General features: G+C 44.6%; 2 protein-coding genes across 4 annotated transcripts in view; one reads left to right on the top strand and one right to left on the bottom strand.

The window, feature by feature from the left end:
• CS (citrate synthase) overlaps positions 1-11642 on the top strand; it is a 26651-nt gene extending 15009 nt beyond the window's left edge. For both annotated transcript variants that reach the window (XM_078076126.1, XM_078076128.1), the window contains 8 exons: positions 558-623; positions 985-1116; positions 1372-1560; positions 7942-8141; positions 8573-8702; positions 8827-8928; positions 9544-9753; positions 10060-11642. In XM_078076126.1, the coding sequence (XP_077932252.1) occupies positions 558-623; positions 985-1116; positions 1372-1560; positions 7942-8141; positions 8573-8702; positions 8827-8928; positions 9544-9753; positions 10060-10230 (1200 nt within the window). In that variant the 3' untranslated portion in view covers positions 10231-11642. The remainder of the gene's footprint in view (positions 1-557; positions 624-984; positions 1117-1371; positions 1561-7941; positions 8142-8572; positions 8703-8826; positions 8929-9543; positions 9754-10059) is intronic.
• Positions 8353-16122, bottom strand: COQ10A (coenzyme Q10A). Of its 2 annotated transcripts, none has more exons than XM_078076129.1 (5): positions 15745-16122; positions 15042-15188; positions 14056-14248; positions 13489-13590; positions 8353-8490 (listed from the first exon to the last, which is right to left on the bottom strand). In XM_078076129.1, exons 1-5 carry the CDS (start codon positions 15876-15878, stop codon positions 8428-8430), a joined length of 639 nt encoding a protein of 212 aa, XP_077932255.1. In that variant the 5' UTR covers positions 15879-16122; the 3' UTR covers positions 8353-8427. The 2 variants fall into 2 exon arrangements, with proteins under 2 accessions (XP_077932255.1, XP_035933367.1); XM_036077474.2 differs by lacking the exon at positions 8353-8490 and adding an exon at positions 12380-13186 and having other exon boundaries at positions 15745-16117.

Raw genomic sequence — 16122 nt, 5'->3', positions numbered from 1 at the left:
TGGTCTCTTATTTCCTTTCCCTGTTGTAGATCCCATTCTTTTTTTTTTTTTTTTTTCCTCTTTTTTAAGATTTTTACTTATTTGACAGAGAGGGAGCACAAGCAGAGGAGTGGCAGGCAGAGGGAGAGGGAGAAGCAGGCTCCCCACTGAGCAGAAAGCCCAAAATGGGGCTTGATCCCAGGACTCTGAGATCATGACCTGAGCCGAAGGCAAATGCTTAACCGTCTGAGCCACCCAGGTGCCCCTGTAGATCCCATTCTGTTGACTTTGGTTGGTGGGAATGAGGGGGTAAGAGTGGGTAGAAGAAAAAATAAAATATAAGAAGAAAAGCAAACAGAGGCAGACACATTAAATAAAGATAGCAATTTTTCAACTTAAAATTTTCATTTTCCAATGTTAGCAGTCTTCTTGCAAAGTTTTAAGTTAACTCCTCAGAAATCTTTCTACAAATGAAGTCTTGCAAGTCAAAGAATACATTTCCTCTCTCAAATCCCATGAAACACTAACAAGCTCTAGCCTGAATTATTCTACTGGTTACATCCTGTCTTTTTCTTTAGATGTACGGTGGCATGAGAGGCATGAAAGGATTAGTATATGAAACATCAGTTCTTGATCCTGATGAGGTAAGAGACCCTCATGTCAACACTAATAATCACAGAGTTTACTGACTGTTGTGCACACCATGGATTAGACTGGTGAGGGTAAGGAAAACAAAGTATCTGCCTTCATGTTTTGGAAGATGGAAAATAGGTACATATGGACTAACTGAAGAACAAGTCTACCTTTTCAATATATCAATGAGTAAAACTAAAAGTACCAAACAGAATTAAGTTATGTGAAGATTTAAGCTTTAAAAAAACTTTTTTTTTTTAAGCTTTAGAAATTCTAACTTGTTGAAAGGTCTGATAAGAATGAGACTAGTCAATTATGTGACATCCAGGCTGATAAATTTAAGATTTGCACCTCTTACTCTTCTCCCTCAAGGGTATCCGTTTCCGAGGCTACAGTATCCCTGAATGCCAGAAACTGCTGCCCAAGGCTAAAGGGGGCGAAGAACCCCTGCCGGAGGGCTTATTTTGGTTGCTGGTAACTGGACAAATCCCAACAGAGGAACAGGTAAAGCAGAAGGTTATTAGCCCTTCTCATTCTTCCCCTTCTTTGCCTTTCTCTAATCTCAGATACTTAATCCTGATCTGGCTCTGGGTGGTAGTTTATAGGGATGTGTAGTGAGGGGAAGGAATCAGAGCAGGGTTCTGCTGTATAAGTGGCCTGGGTTGAATTCTCTTGGATTTTCTTTACTCAGATGTCACTGTCTTTATTTCTCTTCGTTTCCCTTGCCTAGTGTTCTGAGCAATGTCTCCCTTTCCACAGGTGTCTTGGCTCTCAAAAGAGTGGGCAAAGAGAGCAGCTCTACCTTCCCATGTGGTCACCATGCTGGACAACTTTCCCACCAATCTACACCCCATGTCTCAGCTCAGTGCAGCCATTACAGCCCTCAACAGTGAGAGTAACTTTGCCCGAGCATATGCAGAGGGTATCAACCGAACCAAGTACTGGGAGGTAGGAAATTTTGATGGCAATGATTGATGTGTGATGAGGATACAAAGGACTTGCATGTGAAGGAAGAAAAAGGAATGTAGAATCTTTAGGAGAACTACTTCTCTGAGTTACGCCAGAAGCTCATTAAACACATTTTATTTTAGGCTTGCTTGCTTTTTTTTTTTTTTTTAAAGATTTTATTTATTTATTTGGAGAGAGAGAATGAGAGAGCACATGAGATGGGGGAGGGTCAGAGGGCGAAGCAGACTCCCTGCCAAGCAGGGAGCCCGATGTGGGACTCGATCCAGGGACTCCAGGATCATGACCTGAGCCGAAGGCAGTCGCCTAACCAACTGAGCCAACCAGGCGCCCTAGGCTTGCTTTCTTTCGGTCCTTGGGATTACATAGATAAATGGAACATGCTTTCTATCACCAAGGTTATTGGTTTGGTTAGGGTGATATACATGTAAAAAATTACAGTTCAGTATCTTGCTGTAATAGAGGTATTACACAGAGCTGTTGGGACATTGGAAATTATGTGGCTTAACTGCAGGGTCCCTGAGGAAGATTTTGCAGGGTAGTCTCACCCTAACCCCAAAAAGTCCCTTCTTGTTCTTCAAATAAGGAGAACCTTGAGATGTTAGGTGAATGGCAGCTAAGGCAGTTCTAGAGTTCTAGAGTCCTAGGAGGACTAATGCCAATCAGCCAAATGGGGTTAGTATCCTGGAAGTAGGATCCACACACAAATGAGCTTTCTTTTCTTTTCTTTTCTTTTTTAAGAATTTATTTATTTATTTGACAGAGAGACACAGTGAGAGAGGGAACACAAGCAGGGGGAGTGGGAGAGGGAGAAGCAGGCTTCCCGCCAAGCAGAGAGCCCGATGCGGGGCTCGATCCCAGGACTCTGGGATCAGGACCTGAGCCGAAGGCAGACGCTTAACGACTGAGCCACCCAGGTGCCCCTGAGCTTTATTTTCTGAAAATGAAATGTGACCCTTGAACTGGTTGGAGTATGTGAAGACTGTTGTGCCTTGTCCCGGTGCATAGTACATAATTCCTTCCATCCTCTTGCCAATACCCCACATGGGACTCACAAACACTGAGTAGAAGACAAGTTACCTGGCTGGGTTTACAGCAAGACGTCTCATTTTCTTTTTTTGTTTGGAGACAGATAATATGGGAACAGAATGGTTCCTTTTTGCAAAGCAGGTATACTAGATGATTTGACCAGGAGAAAGCCTCCAAAGAGTTCACTTGATGCACGGCACAGAAGAGCATGCATGGCCCACTGGTCTGATGCAATCCTCAGGGTTTTGGCAAATCCTGCTTCATTTGGTTGGTCAATATTTACTCATTGCCAACTGTGTATAAAGAACTGTGTTTGATGTTGGGGGAAAGAGGGAGAGTGAGTTTGAAATTATTCTGGTTGGCATTGAGAAGGAAGGTATAGGAATGATGGAAAATATACACATTCACAAGCACTTAAAGCATACATAAAGCCATACATCAGCAGGTTCAGAAGTTTGTATAATCTGAATATATTTTCCATTTTCTTTTTTAAATGCTATTCAAGCAATTGTTATTTGTATGGGCCACCATAACAGAGAAGTTTAAATTGAGATCAGCAGTTCTCCTATATTGACCACTCAGATGTGCCTGTTACTGCTTACAATGCTGTTGTCTTGACTGTCAGGAGAGGGGGAGAAAACAGCTTCTTCATGCTTTACAATAGGTGCCTATAAGGTATTTTCCCGGGCATCCGAACATGCTTCATTGCTTCATACTGTCCTTCATTGAATTGTTAAAATGAATCTTGTTTTAACGTATAGTCATTGATTGTTCTGCCATTATCTCTTCGTGAGATGTCATGTGAGTGCAGCTGTCTTGAGGTGAATGTGTTATATTCCAGGACTTTGCTGATCTTTTGGAGAGTGTTTATAAGCAGTACTGATGTATTTGTCAGCCTTAGGATGTGTGTCTAAGTTCACACTGCACAAATATTAGCACCACTAACTGCTTTAGTAGAGCTTCATGCTCTTTTGCTGTTATATCTTGTTTCTTTCTCAAAAGTCAGACACTATTTCTATTAGTTCTCTGCCTTGGTTAATTTAACCATAGGCTACTTAAGTAGAAATGCATGACATCATTAGGCTGGTTATTTCTGTTTAAAAATTTATGTTGAGGGGGTGCCTGGGTGGCTCAGTCGTTAAGAGTCTGTTTTCGGCTCAGGTCATGATCCCGGGGTCCTGGGATCGAGCCCCTCATTGGGCTCCCTGCTCAGGGGGGAGCCTGCTTCTCCCTCTCCCACTCCCCCTGCTTGTGTTCCCTCTCTCGCTGTGTCTCTCTTTGTCAAATAAATAAATAAAATCTTAAAAAAAAAAATTTATGTTGAGTTTATGTATGACCTGAGTTTTTACTAGAGCATCAATTCATACTGTTGTTTTTTTTTTTTACATATACCTCAAGAGGATGATCTTCTGCATGCAACATTTCTTCCATAACAGAGATTAATAGTATAATCTATTGAGTTGAAAAAGTTAGGGCTCTTGCTGAATGACCTCACTCATGACCATGAGATTGCTGTGATGCAACCAGCTGTTTAATTGTGAAATAGCCTTAAGATGTTGAATTCAGGGCGCCTGGGTGGCTCAGTTGTTACGCGTCTGCCTTCGGCTCAGGTCATATCCCAGGGTCCTGGGATCAAGGCCCACATCGGGCTCCCTGCTCAGCGGGAAGCCTGCTTCTCCCTCTCCCACTCTGCTTGCTTGTGTTCCCTCTCTCGCTGTCTCTCTCTGTCAAATAAATAAAAATAAATAAATCTTAAAAAAAAAAAAGATGTTGAATTCAGTAAAATTTGCTAAGTAGCTGACAGATCAAGTTTTTTTTTTTTTTAAGGTTTTATTTATTTGCGAGAGAGAGAATGAGAGACAGAGAGCATGAGAGGGAGGAGGGTCAGAGGGAGAAGCAGACTCCCCGCTGAGCAGGGAGCCTGATGTGGGACTCGATCCCGGGACTCCAGGATCATGACCTGAGCCGAAGGCAGTCGCTTAACCAACTGAGCCACCCAGGCGCCCACAGATCAAGTTTTTGCTGATAATGCCACTTTTGTAAAGCCTATGAATGGTATACATAGATTTTGAAGTTTTTATAATAAAATCATCATCCAAACACTTGAAATCTCTTGGAAACATGCCAGATATTATGCTTAAATGCTTTATAATCATCTGATTTAATTCTCAGAACAACCCTATGAGGTAGATGTTATTTGTTATTCTCATTTTACCGAATGGGAAAACTGAGGATTAGAGAAGTTAAGTAGCCTGCCCAAGGTATGCAGCTAATAAGTGATAGAGACCAGATTCAAACTTGAGTTTCCTTCACTCTGGGGGCTCTTTACAATTAATACTAGCTTTCTTCTTTTCTCTGTCTCCTTAATGATTGAAAGCTAACTACCTGGCCCAGGATTTTACTAGCCATAGAGATGCTGGCTCACGTTAATGATTATAGTCAGCTTTGTAACCCTTATTCCAGATAGTTGTGATGTTGGCATGTCTTAATTGTCTTTTTATTCCCAAGGGTTTATCAGTGAAGAATGTGTTGGTACAAATAGCTAATAGCACCTCAGTCTTAGCTTATTAAAGAAGAAATAACAGGAGTTCTTTGTCAGTTTTTGTTTCGTTTTGTTCTCTTCTTGACTATACAGCACGGACCACGACAAAAGGCAGGGTAAGGATCCCACATTGTCATACCTGGTCTGATACATGTTGGTTTATAAACTTCATTCTCAGTAGTGGAAATTGACACAGTCTCCTTTATGTGTTTTCTTTTTGATGTGGCCATTCATACTTTCTAAATAGTTTTGCAAGTTAGTATATATTCCATAGATGACAATTTATCTAGCTCAGGATCCTGTCCTTCTTGGCATTATGCTAATCAACCCAGGTCTCTTAGAACTGCATATACTTGACGCAGGCTTCTGGAAGTAACCTACTTCCTTGGGGGATATAAAGGAGGTATAGTTAATAGTATGATTGTCATGTAAGTAATCTCCTGAGAACTTGCAGGTGTTAGGCTGTTTCTTGCTTCAGGTAGCTTTTTAATTTTGGCAGTATTCTTACTGAATCCAGCAGCATTGACAAAATTCACTGACTAAATGATACTTTTTAAAGTTATTTTAAAAAAGAAAGCAAAACCAAAACCCTGTCTTGTCCCTAAGGAACTTAAAATCCCTTTGAGAAGATAAAATTGAGACATAAGAGTTGAGCAGGCTATTAATATCACAAGCAACTAGATTATATGTTTCTCTTTTTTAAAAAGATTTTATTTTTAAGTAATCGCTACACCCAATGTGGGGCTCGAACTTACAACAGTGCTATTTATCAGGTAGTCTTTTTTGCTTTAAGTTTAAATTCCAGTTAGTTAACATACAGTGTAATATTAGTTTCAGGTTATAATATAGTGGTTCAATACTTTCATATATCACCGGGTGCTCTTTTGGATAGTCTTTCTTTAAAAAAAAAAAAAATTGAACCTGAATCTACTCGAGCCTTTATTTGTTTGTTTGTTTGTTAAAGATTTTATTTATTTATTTGACAGAGAGACAGCAAGAGAGGGAACACAAGCAAGGAGAGTGTGAGAGGGAGAAGCAGGCTTCCCGCTGAGCAGAGAGCCTGATGCAGGGCTTGATCCCAGGACCCTGGGATCATGACCTGAGCCAAAGGCAGATGCTTAACGACTGAGCCACCCAGGCGCCCCTCTACTCAAGCCTTTAGATCTAACTCTCAGTTTGTAGAAAATACAGTAGGCAGGAAAGCATTAAATGATACCACAGGTATATAACCAGCAAAATCTAAACTGGGAAATTCTCCAGAATGAATGGTCCAGTTTTCCACAAATAAATTGCAAAGTTAAAAGAGAGAACAAGAGGGCGTTTAACATTGATTGAAAGAGACTTCAGAGACTATGAGATGATTGCAATGTGGGCTATTTTCAGTCCTGAATCAAACAAATGAGGTGGAGGGCTTTATAATCAGGGAAATTTGAATACTGAGTAGATACTTAATGATATTGAAGATTTGATTTTTTTCCTGTGGGATAATGGTTTTGTGATTTTTATTTATCAATAGACTTTATCTTTTAGAGATACATGCTTAAATATTTATATATTGGAAAAAAAAATGTCTGAAATTCACTCAAAATAATTTGGGAAGAGAAAGTAAGGGTGCGATGAAACAAGAATGTCCATGAGTTAATTGTTTAAGCTACATGATGCTTATTAGCTGAGTGGGTAACTTTGGGCAAGTTACTTGACCTGGCCAAGCCCCAGTTTCTTCATTTATAAAATGAGGGATATATTACCTTACAGGACTCTTGTGAGAAAAGAAAAAAAAAAAATGCAAATAACATATCACAGTGCCTGTTATATAATAAGTGCTTAAAAAATGGAAGCCTTTGTTATTGTCTAACAGTTGAATGCCACTGTTTGACTCTTGGCATATATGGTGAATTTTCTTTGAAAGATGGAACATAGAATTAATTGTTAAAACCTAGTGTCTTAGCACATTCATTGAGTCATGTACTGGGAAAGATCACGATTAAACATAAAAGGCTTCAAAATCTGACTTTGGGGGCACCTGGGTGGCTTAGTCGGTTAAGCATCCGGCTCTTGATTTTGGCTCAGGTGTCATGATCTCAGGGTCTCATGAGATCGACCCCTGTATGGGATTCCGTGCTCAGTGGGGAGTCTGCTTGAGATTCTCTCCCCCAATAAATAAATAAATCTTTTTTTTTTTTTTAAGATTTTATTCATTTGAGAGAGAGAATGAAAGAGAGAGAGCACAAGAGCGGGGAGGGTCAGAGGGAGAAGCAGACTCCCTGCCGAGCAGGGAGCCCGATGCGGGACTCGATCCTGGGCCTCCAGGATCATGACCTGAGCCGAAGGCAGCCGCTTAACCAACTGAGCCACCCAGGCACCCTTTTTTTTTTTTTTTTTAAGATTTTATTCATTTATTTGACAAGAGAGAGCACAAGCAGGGGGAGCAGCAGAGGGAGAGGGGGAAGCAAGCTCTCTGCTGAGCAGGGAGCCCGATGTGGGGCTTGATCCCAGGACTCTGGGATCATGACCTGAGTTGAAAGCACTTAACCGACTGAGCCACCCAGGCGCCCCAGAAATAATGTTTTAATATACACAAGATACATAAGATATGTGTGAATCACTTAGTGCAGAGCCTGGGTCATAAAATTATTTAGTTAAATAGTTATTGTTGTTAGCCTCCATATATAACCACTGAGCATAAAACCATCAACCAAATAGCCCAATCCATGGAGGACAAACAGCATCCTTGCCTAATTCTTTTTTGATAAATCCTTTTCTTTTTTTCTCCATTTTCCTCCTCTCATCAGTTGATTTACGAAGATTGTATGGATCTGATCGCAAAGCTACCTTGTGTTGCAGCAAAGATCTACCGGAATCTCTACCGGGAGGGCAGCAGTATTGGGGCCATTGACTCTAAGCTGGACTGGTCCCACAATTTCACCAACATGTTAGGCTATACCGATGCTCAGTTCACTGAGCTCATGCGCTTATACCTCACCATCCACAGGTAAGCTAGACTCAGCAACCATAGCCACCAGGATTCCTGGATTGGTAGAAAATTTTAAGAAAAGCTCCTTAACATTCTCATCTTCTGGGAACAAGTGGTAGGCAACAAGGAGATGGAACATGGCATAAGGGATCACACAAGGCAAGAAAGGAGTCTAGTAAAGGAAGTCTTACCATAACCACACTAAGAATGAAGTAATGCTTCTAAGAAGCTAGGGAAAGGTACTAGTTGCTCACAGTAGGTGATCTTTCAGCTTTCCAGGAGCTCCCTCTTCTGGCCATTGCTATTAAAGCGGGAGTGAGAGTCCGGGAGCTTGGCACACAGGCATCAACCAGTGACCTCTCCAGCCCTGTGGATTAGTGAACAAAGACTGGTAATGAGATTGGGACATCTCTTACTAGAGCTTTTCTCCTTTCTTATTTCCCCCACAGTGACCATGAGGGAGGCAATGTAAGTGCCCATACCAGCCACCTGGTGGGCAGTGCCCTTTCAGACCCCTACCTGTCCTTTGCAGCAGCCATGAACGGGCTAGCAGGGCCCCTGCATGGTTTGGCAAATCAGGTAAGACTCTTCCTTTTCTTTTCCTGCTCCATGTTTTTCTTACTCCCTTGCTTTTCTTCTGATCTTGGCATTCTCTCCTGGCATATGTGTTGATACTGTTTTATTCCCCAAACCTTACCCATAGGAAGTACTTGTTTGGTTGACACAACTACAGAAAGAAGTTGGCAAAGATGTGTCAGATGAGAAGTTACGAGACTACATTTGGAACACACTGAACTCAGGACGGGTAAGCAGAGATGCTTAGCAGGTAGGAAAGAAGCCAAGACCCAGGGTTGTGCAATTTGGTAGAATTGAGAATAGAATGAAAGAGGTCCCCTAAGGCTCAGTCGTTAAGTGTCTGCCTTCGGCTCAGGTCGTGATCCCAGAGTCCTGGGATCGAGCCCTGTGTCGGGCTCCCTGCTCAGCGGGGAGCCTGCTTCTCCCTCTCACTCCCCCTGCTTGTGTTCCCTTTCTCACTGTGTCTCTCTCTGTCAAATAAATAAATAAAATCTTTAAAAAAAAAAAAAAAAAAAGAGGCCCCCTAAGTGAGAGCAGACCCTCCTCCCCCATATTTATCTATCCTGAAGAATTTAGAAAAGACAAGAACTTCTACTTGTTGGGCACCTGGGTGGCTCAGTTGTTAAGCGTCGGTCTTCGGCTCAGGTCATGATCCCAGGGTCCTGGGATCGAGCCCTGCATCAGGCTCCCTGTTCCGCAGGAAGCCTGCTTCTCCCTCTCCCACTCCCCCTGCTTGTGTTCCCTCTCTCACTGTGTCTCTCTCTGTCAAATAAATAAATAAAGTCTTAAAAAAAAAAAAAAAACTTGAGAATACAACTGGCTTTTTTACCCTCACTCTTTGCAGGTTGTCCCAGGCTATGGCCATGCGGTACTAAGGAAGACTGATCCACGATATACCTGTCAGCGAGAGTTTGCTCTGAAACACCTGCCTCATGACTCCATGTTTAAGCTGGTTGCTCAGCTGTACAAGATTGTGCCCAGTGTCCTATTAGAGCAGGGCAAGGCCAAGAATCCTTGGCCCAATGTAGATGCTCACAGTGGAGTGCTGCTCCAGGTGAGTCTTCCCTTCCCTGCTTTCCCTTTAATTTGTGCCAAACCCTAATGTTCTCTGCCATGCAGAAAATCAACTTCCTAGTCAGAGCAAGGACTCATGCCTCCTTCCTTACCCTTTTGATAAAGTTGCCTATGGTGGAGGGCAGGTGCAGGCAGGAGGAAAGGGGTGTCCTCTTTTCAGAATCCCAGTTACTGTACTTTTCCTAGTGTCATTTCCATTTAAGGCTGACTCGGTTAAGGTTTCTGGACTTGGGCATGCCATTACCTTGGGGCCTTTACCAAAACTTTTTTCTCTTTTATCTTGCAGTACTACGGCATGACAGAGATGAATTACTACACGGTCCTGTTTGGGGTGTCACGGGCACTGGGTGTACTGGCACAGCTCATCTGGAGCCGAGGCCTAGGCTTCCCACTAGAGAGGCCCAAGTCCATGAGCACGGATGGTCTGATGAAGTTTGTGGACTCTAAGTCAGGGTAAAACTGAAGACTGGGGGAAACTAACTACCAGAAAGTGAGGGAGCTTTAAAAAAAAGTATAATTTTGTTTTGTTTCAGGGGGCTTTTTAAGATTTAAGATTAAATTGTATCTGAGGCACTGATAATAAGGTTGAGGTTAAAATATAAATTAAGACTTTAAAAGATAAAAAGTAACCCCTTCTTCCCCAACCAGTTCCTTTCTCCTGCCTGGTGAGTTGCCCATCAACTGTAGGGTGACCAGGACTAGTGCATGTGGTATGGGTTAGGTTTGGGCCCTGTACCATCTCTAGAGTGAGAATCTGGCTTTCCTTTGCCTGGGTCAAAGCGGTTGCAGAGAATCTGCAGTCACTTCGGAACTTTTGGTTCTTCTCTCCAGCCCTCCATAGGCCAGCAAATCAGGACTCTGGCCTCTTCTGTTTCCATAGGAATCATGTTGGATTGTCAGCTGTATCAAGCCCCATTGCTCTCTCCCATGCACACAGACACTTCCTAGCAAAGACCTGTGGGTAGTTGGACATCTTTGGCATTTTTTTTTAATGCTACCAGGTGACCATAAAGGCCATGGCATTTGTTGTGACTGGCACCCAGTATTTGATTTTTTTTTTTTTTTTTAATTATCCCATGAAAATTAAGATCTGGAGTGTTCTAATTCCCCACTACTTTAATACTCCCCTCCTTGCAGATTTTCTATACCTGCTGCACCTCAGGCTGAGGGTGCCCTGGACCTCCCCTTCTTGGTCCTTACTAGAGACCTCTTTCAGCGGGTTGTATATGCCACTGTCTAAGCTGTGGTCCCTCCCGGTCATTTGGCTTTATCAGGGCTTAGCGTGAACTGAGTTTTCACTTCTATGGAACACAAGCCACTACCCTCTGACTTCCCCCCCCCTTTATTTTAGTATGCTGTGGGCCAGTGAATAAGGACTTGGGAATGACCAGCATGATATCTTCATAGTCTGGTTCCAGGGATATAGGTACTTCTTTCTGAGCAGGGAAATTATTTAAGATTGGATGTGGTTTCCTTTGAATATCAGGTCCTGGGGCTGAGAACATTAAAAATAGTAGGCTTCCCTCCTCTTTCCCTGCTACCAGGAAATATCCCTTTATTTATCAAGGTCCTTATCCAGCCCCTTCCCCAAGAGCTCACAGTACAGTGTTTGTTTTTTAGAAGCCCCATTTGCACAGGTTTTCAGTGACTCAGAATGCTCTACTGCCTTTTCTTTAAGAAAGGATTGAAATACACTCCTACTGTGCCCCCTTCCTCCCTTGCAACTCCTGCCTGTGTTTGTGTGGATCCCTAATTCCTAGAACCACGCCGAGATGGACACGTTGTAAACCCCTGGGTAACTGTCAAGTCATGATCCAGATTTCAGGTTGTTCTGTATAAAATGCAAAATAAATGTTTTTATTAACAATGCTTGAGCCTGCTATTAAATAAGGCCTGGAAGAATCTCTGTTATAAAGTAAGGAATCTGGCTAGCAAGATCCTGGACTAAGTGGGTTCTAAGTTATCCTGTACACATCCCTTTATCTTTCGGTGGGTTTGACATTCATTTACCCTAATAAGACAGGGTCCCTGTGAAATTTCCAAAGGAGAGTTCTGTTTTTGCTCAGGGTTAGAAGTCCTTGACCTTTAGCCCCCCATCCTTCCTAATTTTGTTGTAGGATAGAACGCTGAAGGACCGTAGCTGAGCCTCACAACTGCTTATGTGACTAATCCGGGGAAATTGGTGCATGCAGCCCACTGGGTGAAAAGAACAAACCATACCAAGGGCAAACAGAGGACTGCTAGCTCTGGACCTGAGCCACTAGAGGGCTCTAGTACTGTGTGGAATGCCTCTTCTTTGCAGTCTCTTTTAAGGAAGTCCTCAAAAGAAAGAGGTGGTCCTAAGACCATCAGCTATATGGTAGATATGAGGCCAGATTATTCTGTCCTGAGACTCCTGCTGCAACTGACCTTCTGAAAAAGTCTATAAATAGGCAAGGGAGTGGGTACTAGGTCCTGGCTTGTAGAATGTGCTACTATAGTTAGCAGGGACACTGTGTCCAAGAGGCCTTCTTGCACCTTTACTCCCCCGAGGAAGGAAGCCATGACTTTCTTCTACTCTGCTATATCCACATCATTCCCCCAAGACACAGTATAAAAAAGCCAAATTCACACTGTCACAATTAATTTATTGAAATTTTATAAAAACTCAGCCAAGTAGAAGAAAAAGGTACAACCCAAGAGTACAATTCTCTTCAGTGCTTTTTTTCTCCTTGCCCCTGTGCCACCGATGTTAAGACAGCTCCTTGCTCTCCACTAACCAGGCAGCATGGAAATACTCTTAAAGTGAGGTCATATGGATTTCAAGCTGGGGCCAGATCTCAGGCATTTCCTGAGGCATATCAGGCAGGCAACAGTTATCTACCGCCCAATACCCCTGTCAGAGGAAAAAGCTCAGCTTATTCAGTCCCTAGAAAAGTTGCTATCTTCCCCAGGTCAGACACTAAGGAACCTTGACAGGATCCAAAGACAACCAACAGTCCTGATTATAATTCACTGTAAGAAGGCTGCAGACATCAGGCATGTGGGACTCTCAAGATGAGCCTGACCATTTCCTAGCCTTTCCATAACCTCCTGCCTTTCCACCCCAGCATTTCCAGCCAGCTTGTAACCCAATTTCTGGGGCAGTGAGAGGAAGAACGTCATTATGAACACAGACTCTTAGATTGGAGCAGGAGCCAAATGAAATAAATAAGAGAACTGGGTTGGGAGGGAGAGTAGAGGAGAGGCCAGGGAACAGTCCTGCCTCAAGTCTGGTGCACCTCATGGAACATCAGTTCACGGGGGATGGCTGTTTCTGGACCAAACTTGGTAGCTGCTCGACGCTCAAAGGCAGCGACATTCTGCTTGACAACCTCATCAAAAAACATGGTGGCCAGCTGGGAGTGCAGCAGAGAACGAAATTCAAAGGAAATCTGGGAACAGGTAAGAGACAGTCAGAAACTATTCAAGACCATGTTGGATCGTCCCTGGCCAAACACAAGGACACTTACTATTCCATGTCTTTTCTTCCCCTCCCCCTCCAGTTCCTTAGATTCCCTCAAAAGCCCTTACTTAGGACTGAGCACAGAGTACAAGTCTGATGTAAGCTCAGACCCGTGGAGAGTGTCATTGACTTGGGAAATGCTAAGTGCTAGCTATACTTAACTTCCATAGTACCTCCGCTCAACCCTCACCACCCAGTTGTAGCTCTATGCTACACAGCCTCCTGACTCACCGAAAAGTCCACAGTGCAAGTTCGGGGGTAGGCAGGAATACCAGGGCTGAATCGCCAAATGGTCTCTAAGTGGTTGAAGAGCTTACCATCAGTGCAAACAGCCTAGAAGAGGGCAGTCAGTTAGTTAAATAATAGTACAATGGGATAAAACCCATGGGGGGGCGGGGGCGGGGGCGGGACACCTGGATGGCTCAGCGGTTAAGCGTCTGCCTTCCACCCAGGTCATGCTCCCAGAGTCCTGGGATCGAGCCCTGCATCGGGCTCCCTGCTCGGCGGGAGCCTGTTTCTCCCTCTCCCACTCCCCCTGCTTATGTTCCCTCTCTTGCTGTCTCTCTGTCAAATAAATAAATAAAAATCTTAAGAAAAAAAAAAAAAACTATAGTAGGTATAGAAGGGTATAAGAAAGAACTGAAAAATGTTTTCCTTTCCTTTCCTTCTAATGTTTTATTAGGGAAGTATTTGACACATGGAGGTGAAATCATTACAAAGAAGGCCAAAATAGCCTTTAAATGTAAAAACACTAGAGAATACAAAAACTTTGCTAATTAATCCCTCCCAGCGCCTCACCTTGACCATGTGAGGTTTGACCATGGAAACAGCAGAGGTATAACGTTCCACAATAGGTGGAAAGCCAACCTCTAACTGGGCCTTCAGGTAACCTTTGCGGCTAGATACCACCAAGGACTTCTTACACCAGGGCACAAACTCACGATACTCCTGGACATTGGACACCACTTCGTACATCTCCTGCATTGAGTACCTAAGGGAAGGAATCAGACAGAAAGGCCAAGGAACTGCCAGCTGGGTCAGGTTCCTCCTTGCCCTAGGTGCCCTCCCTGCCCCCATGACTTTGCCCACAAACTATTCGCCTTCAAGAACTAGAGATCCCAAAGAAGCCTGGATGAATGACTTCCCAAAAGCAAACATGGAAATTTCCATGATGTTAAAGTTATGTTTTGTAGTTCACAGAACGTTTTTGCATTTACTATCTATTTTGATCCTAAGAGGGAACATCTAAGGGGAACAAAGGCTATCAGTTTTACTGGTGATCACACAAGAACTCAGATCCTAGCTCTACAACTTTCTAACAATGTAGTCCTAAGTAAATTACCTGTGCCTCCGTTTTCTCATCTGTAAATCAGAGTTAATAATAGTACTTGATTCATAGGTCTGTTGAGAGGATCAAATGAGAAAACCTACCTAAAACACTTAAATAGCCTAACTACTAGCAGTAGCAAGTGCTCAGTGTTAGTATTATATCTTGCCCACAAATACATTTAAAAGGTCAGCAGAGAAATAATACCCTGTCGTCTTATATTGTCCAATTCTAATCACGGTTCACTTAATGCACATGCAGGGCAACCAAGAAGGGGGAAATTAAGGTTGGAAGACTGGCAGGGAAGGATAAAGGATCAATAATAATAGCTGGGGAGAGGGATGGCCAGGGATGAATCTTGCCCACTATTGCTACCCTTACATTCTAGCCTGGATTTAGTCATTTGTTTGGAGAGGAAGGGAATGTGGAAGGATGCTGGACAGGGGAGGATGCTCACCCCATGATCCTACGCTCAGAGTAAGCTTTTCGCTTGTTGGTGAAGGGGGCAGCAAAGCCCATGAAGGAACGCGTAGGAGGTAAGCCAACCTCAGCCACCAAGACCTGGGCAGCCCGGGGCAAGAAAAGGCTGCAGGACATCAGAAATCTAAGGACAAAAGGAAAGGAGAGAGGACCTCATGATTCTTTGTATTCCTCAACCATTCCCAGGTGGGGGGGGGGGGTGCATCCCAGAGGAAGGTCATCCGTACAAGCGTTTCTCCCAGCACCTGCTGCAGCCCGCCAGGCTCCCTGGCCAGGCAGTCACGAGTGCGAAAGGTCGAGGGCGGTTGAGAACAGTGCCGGGGGAGGAGATGGGGAAAAGTGGGGTGCGTGCGAGGGGCTGTTGCCTTGGAGTGTGGGCTACGATACTGTTAAAAGCTAGGACTGTCAGAAAGTATCACAGTCTCTGGGGCCTTGCCAAGCCGGGCGTTGCCAGGGCACCCGAAAGGGGCAAGTAGTGGTTGGGCACCCACCCCGGGGACTTCCCCTCGCGAATCACTTGCAAAAGCATTCCCCCAAAGCTCTACCACGAGACCCGTAGATAAGACCGCTGCCGCCCCACTCCACGCCAGCACCCCAGATTTGCAACCCCCCGCCCTGGAACTTCGCGGCCCTGGGCGACCGCCTTTCCAGCAGCGCAGACGCTCGCGCCTCCCTCTCACCTCATTGGTCGCGGCCGTCGCGGAGGGCCTGGGGGCGGAGCCGGGCGCGCGCCCGGGCGGAGCGCGAAGCCGCAGCAACGCTGGGCCGCCGCGCGCGTCCCGGCTGGGAGCCGCCGCGCGCCCGCCGAGGCCATGCGCAGGACCGACCCTCCCTTGCCCTCTGGGCTGTGACACCCGCTGCGCCTTCCTCACTCCCGAGGAAAAGCGGCAGGAAGCGGCCGCCGGGCGGGTTCAGGGTCCCCGAGGACAGGAGCGGCTCGGGGCTGCCGGCTCCTCTCGCCCTGCTCCCGCCCGGGCGGCGGGGTAGGCTAGAACTGAAGCCGCGACCGCTGCTCCCGCAGCTCCCAGTACCCCCACGTCACGCCGTTGCCATGGCTC

Source organism: Halichoerus grypus, chromosome 6 (assembly GCF_964656455.1).
Source record: "Halichoerus grypus chromosome 6, mHalGry1.hap1.1, whole genome shotgun sequence".
Taxonomy (NCBI): domain Eukaryota; kingdom Metazoa; phylum Chordata; class Mammalia; order Carnivora; family Phocidae; genus Halichoerus; species Halichoerus grypus.
This window is presented reverse-complemented; position numbering and strand designations above follow the sequence as displayed.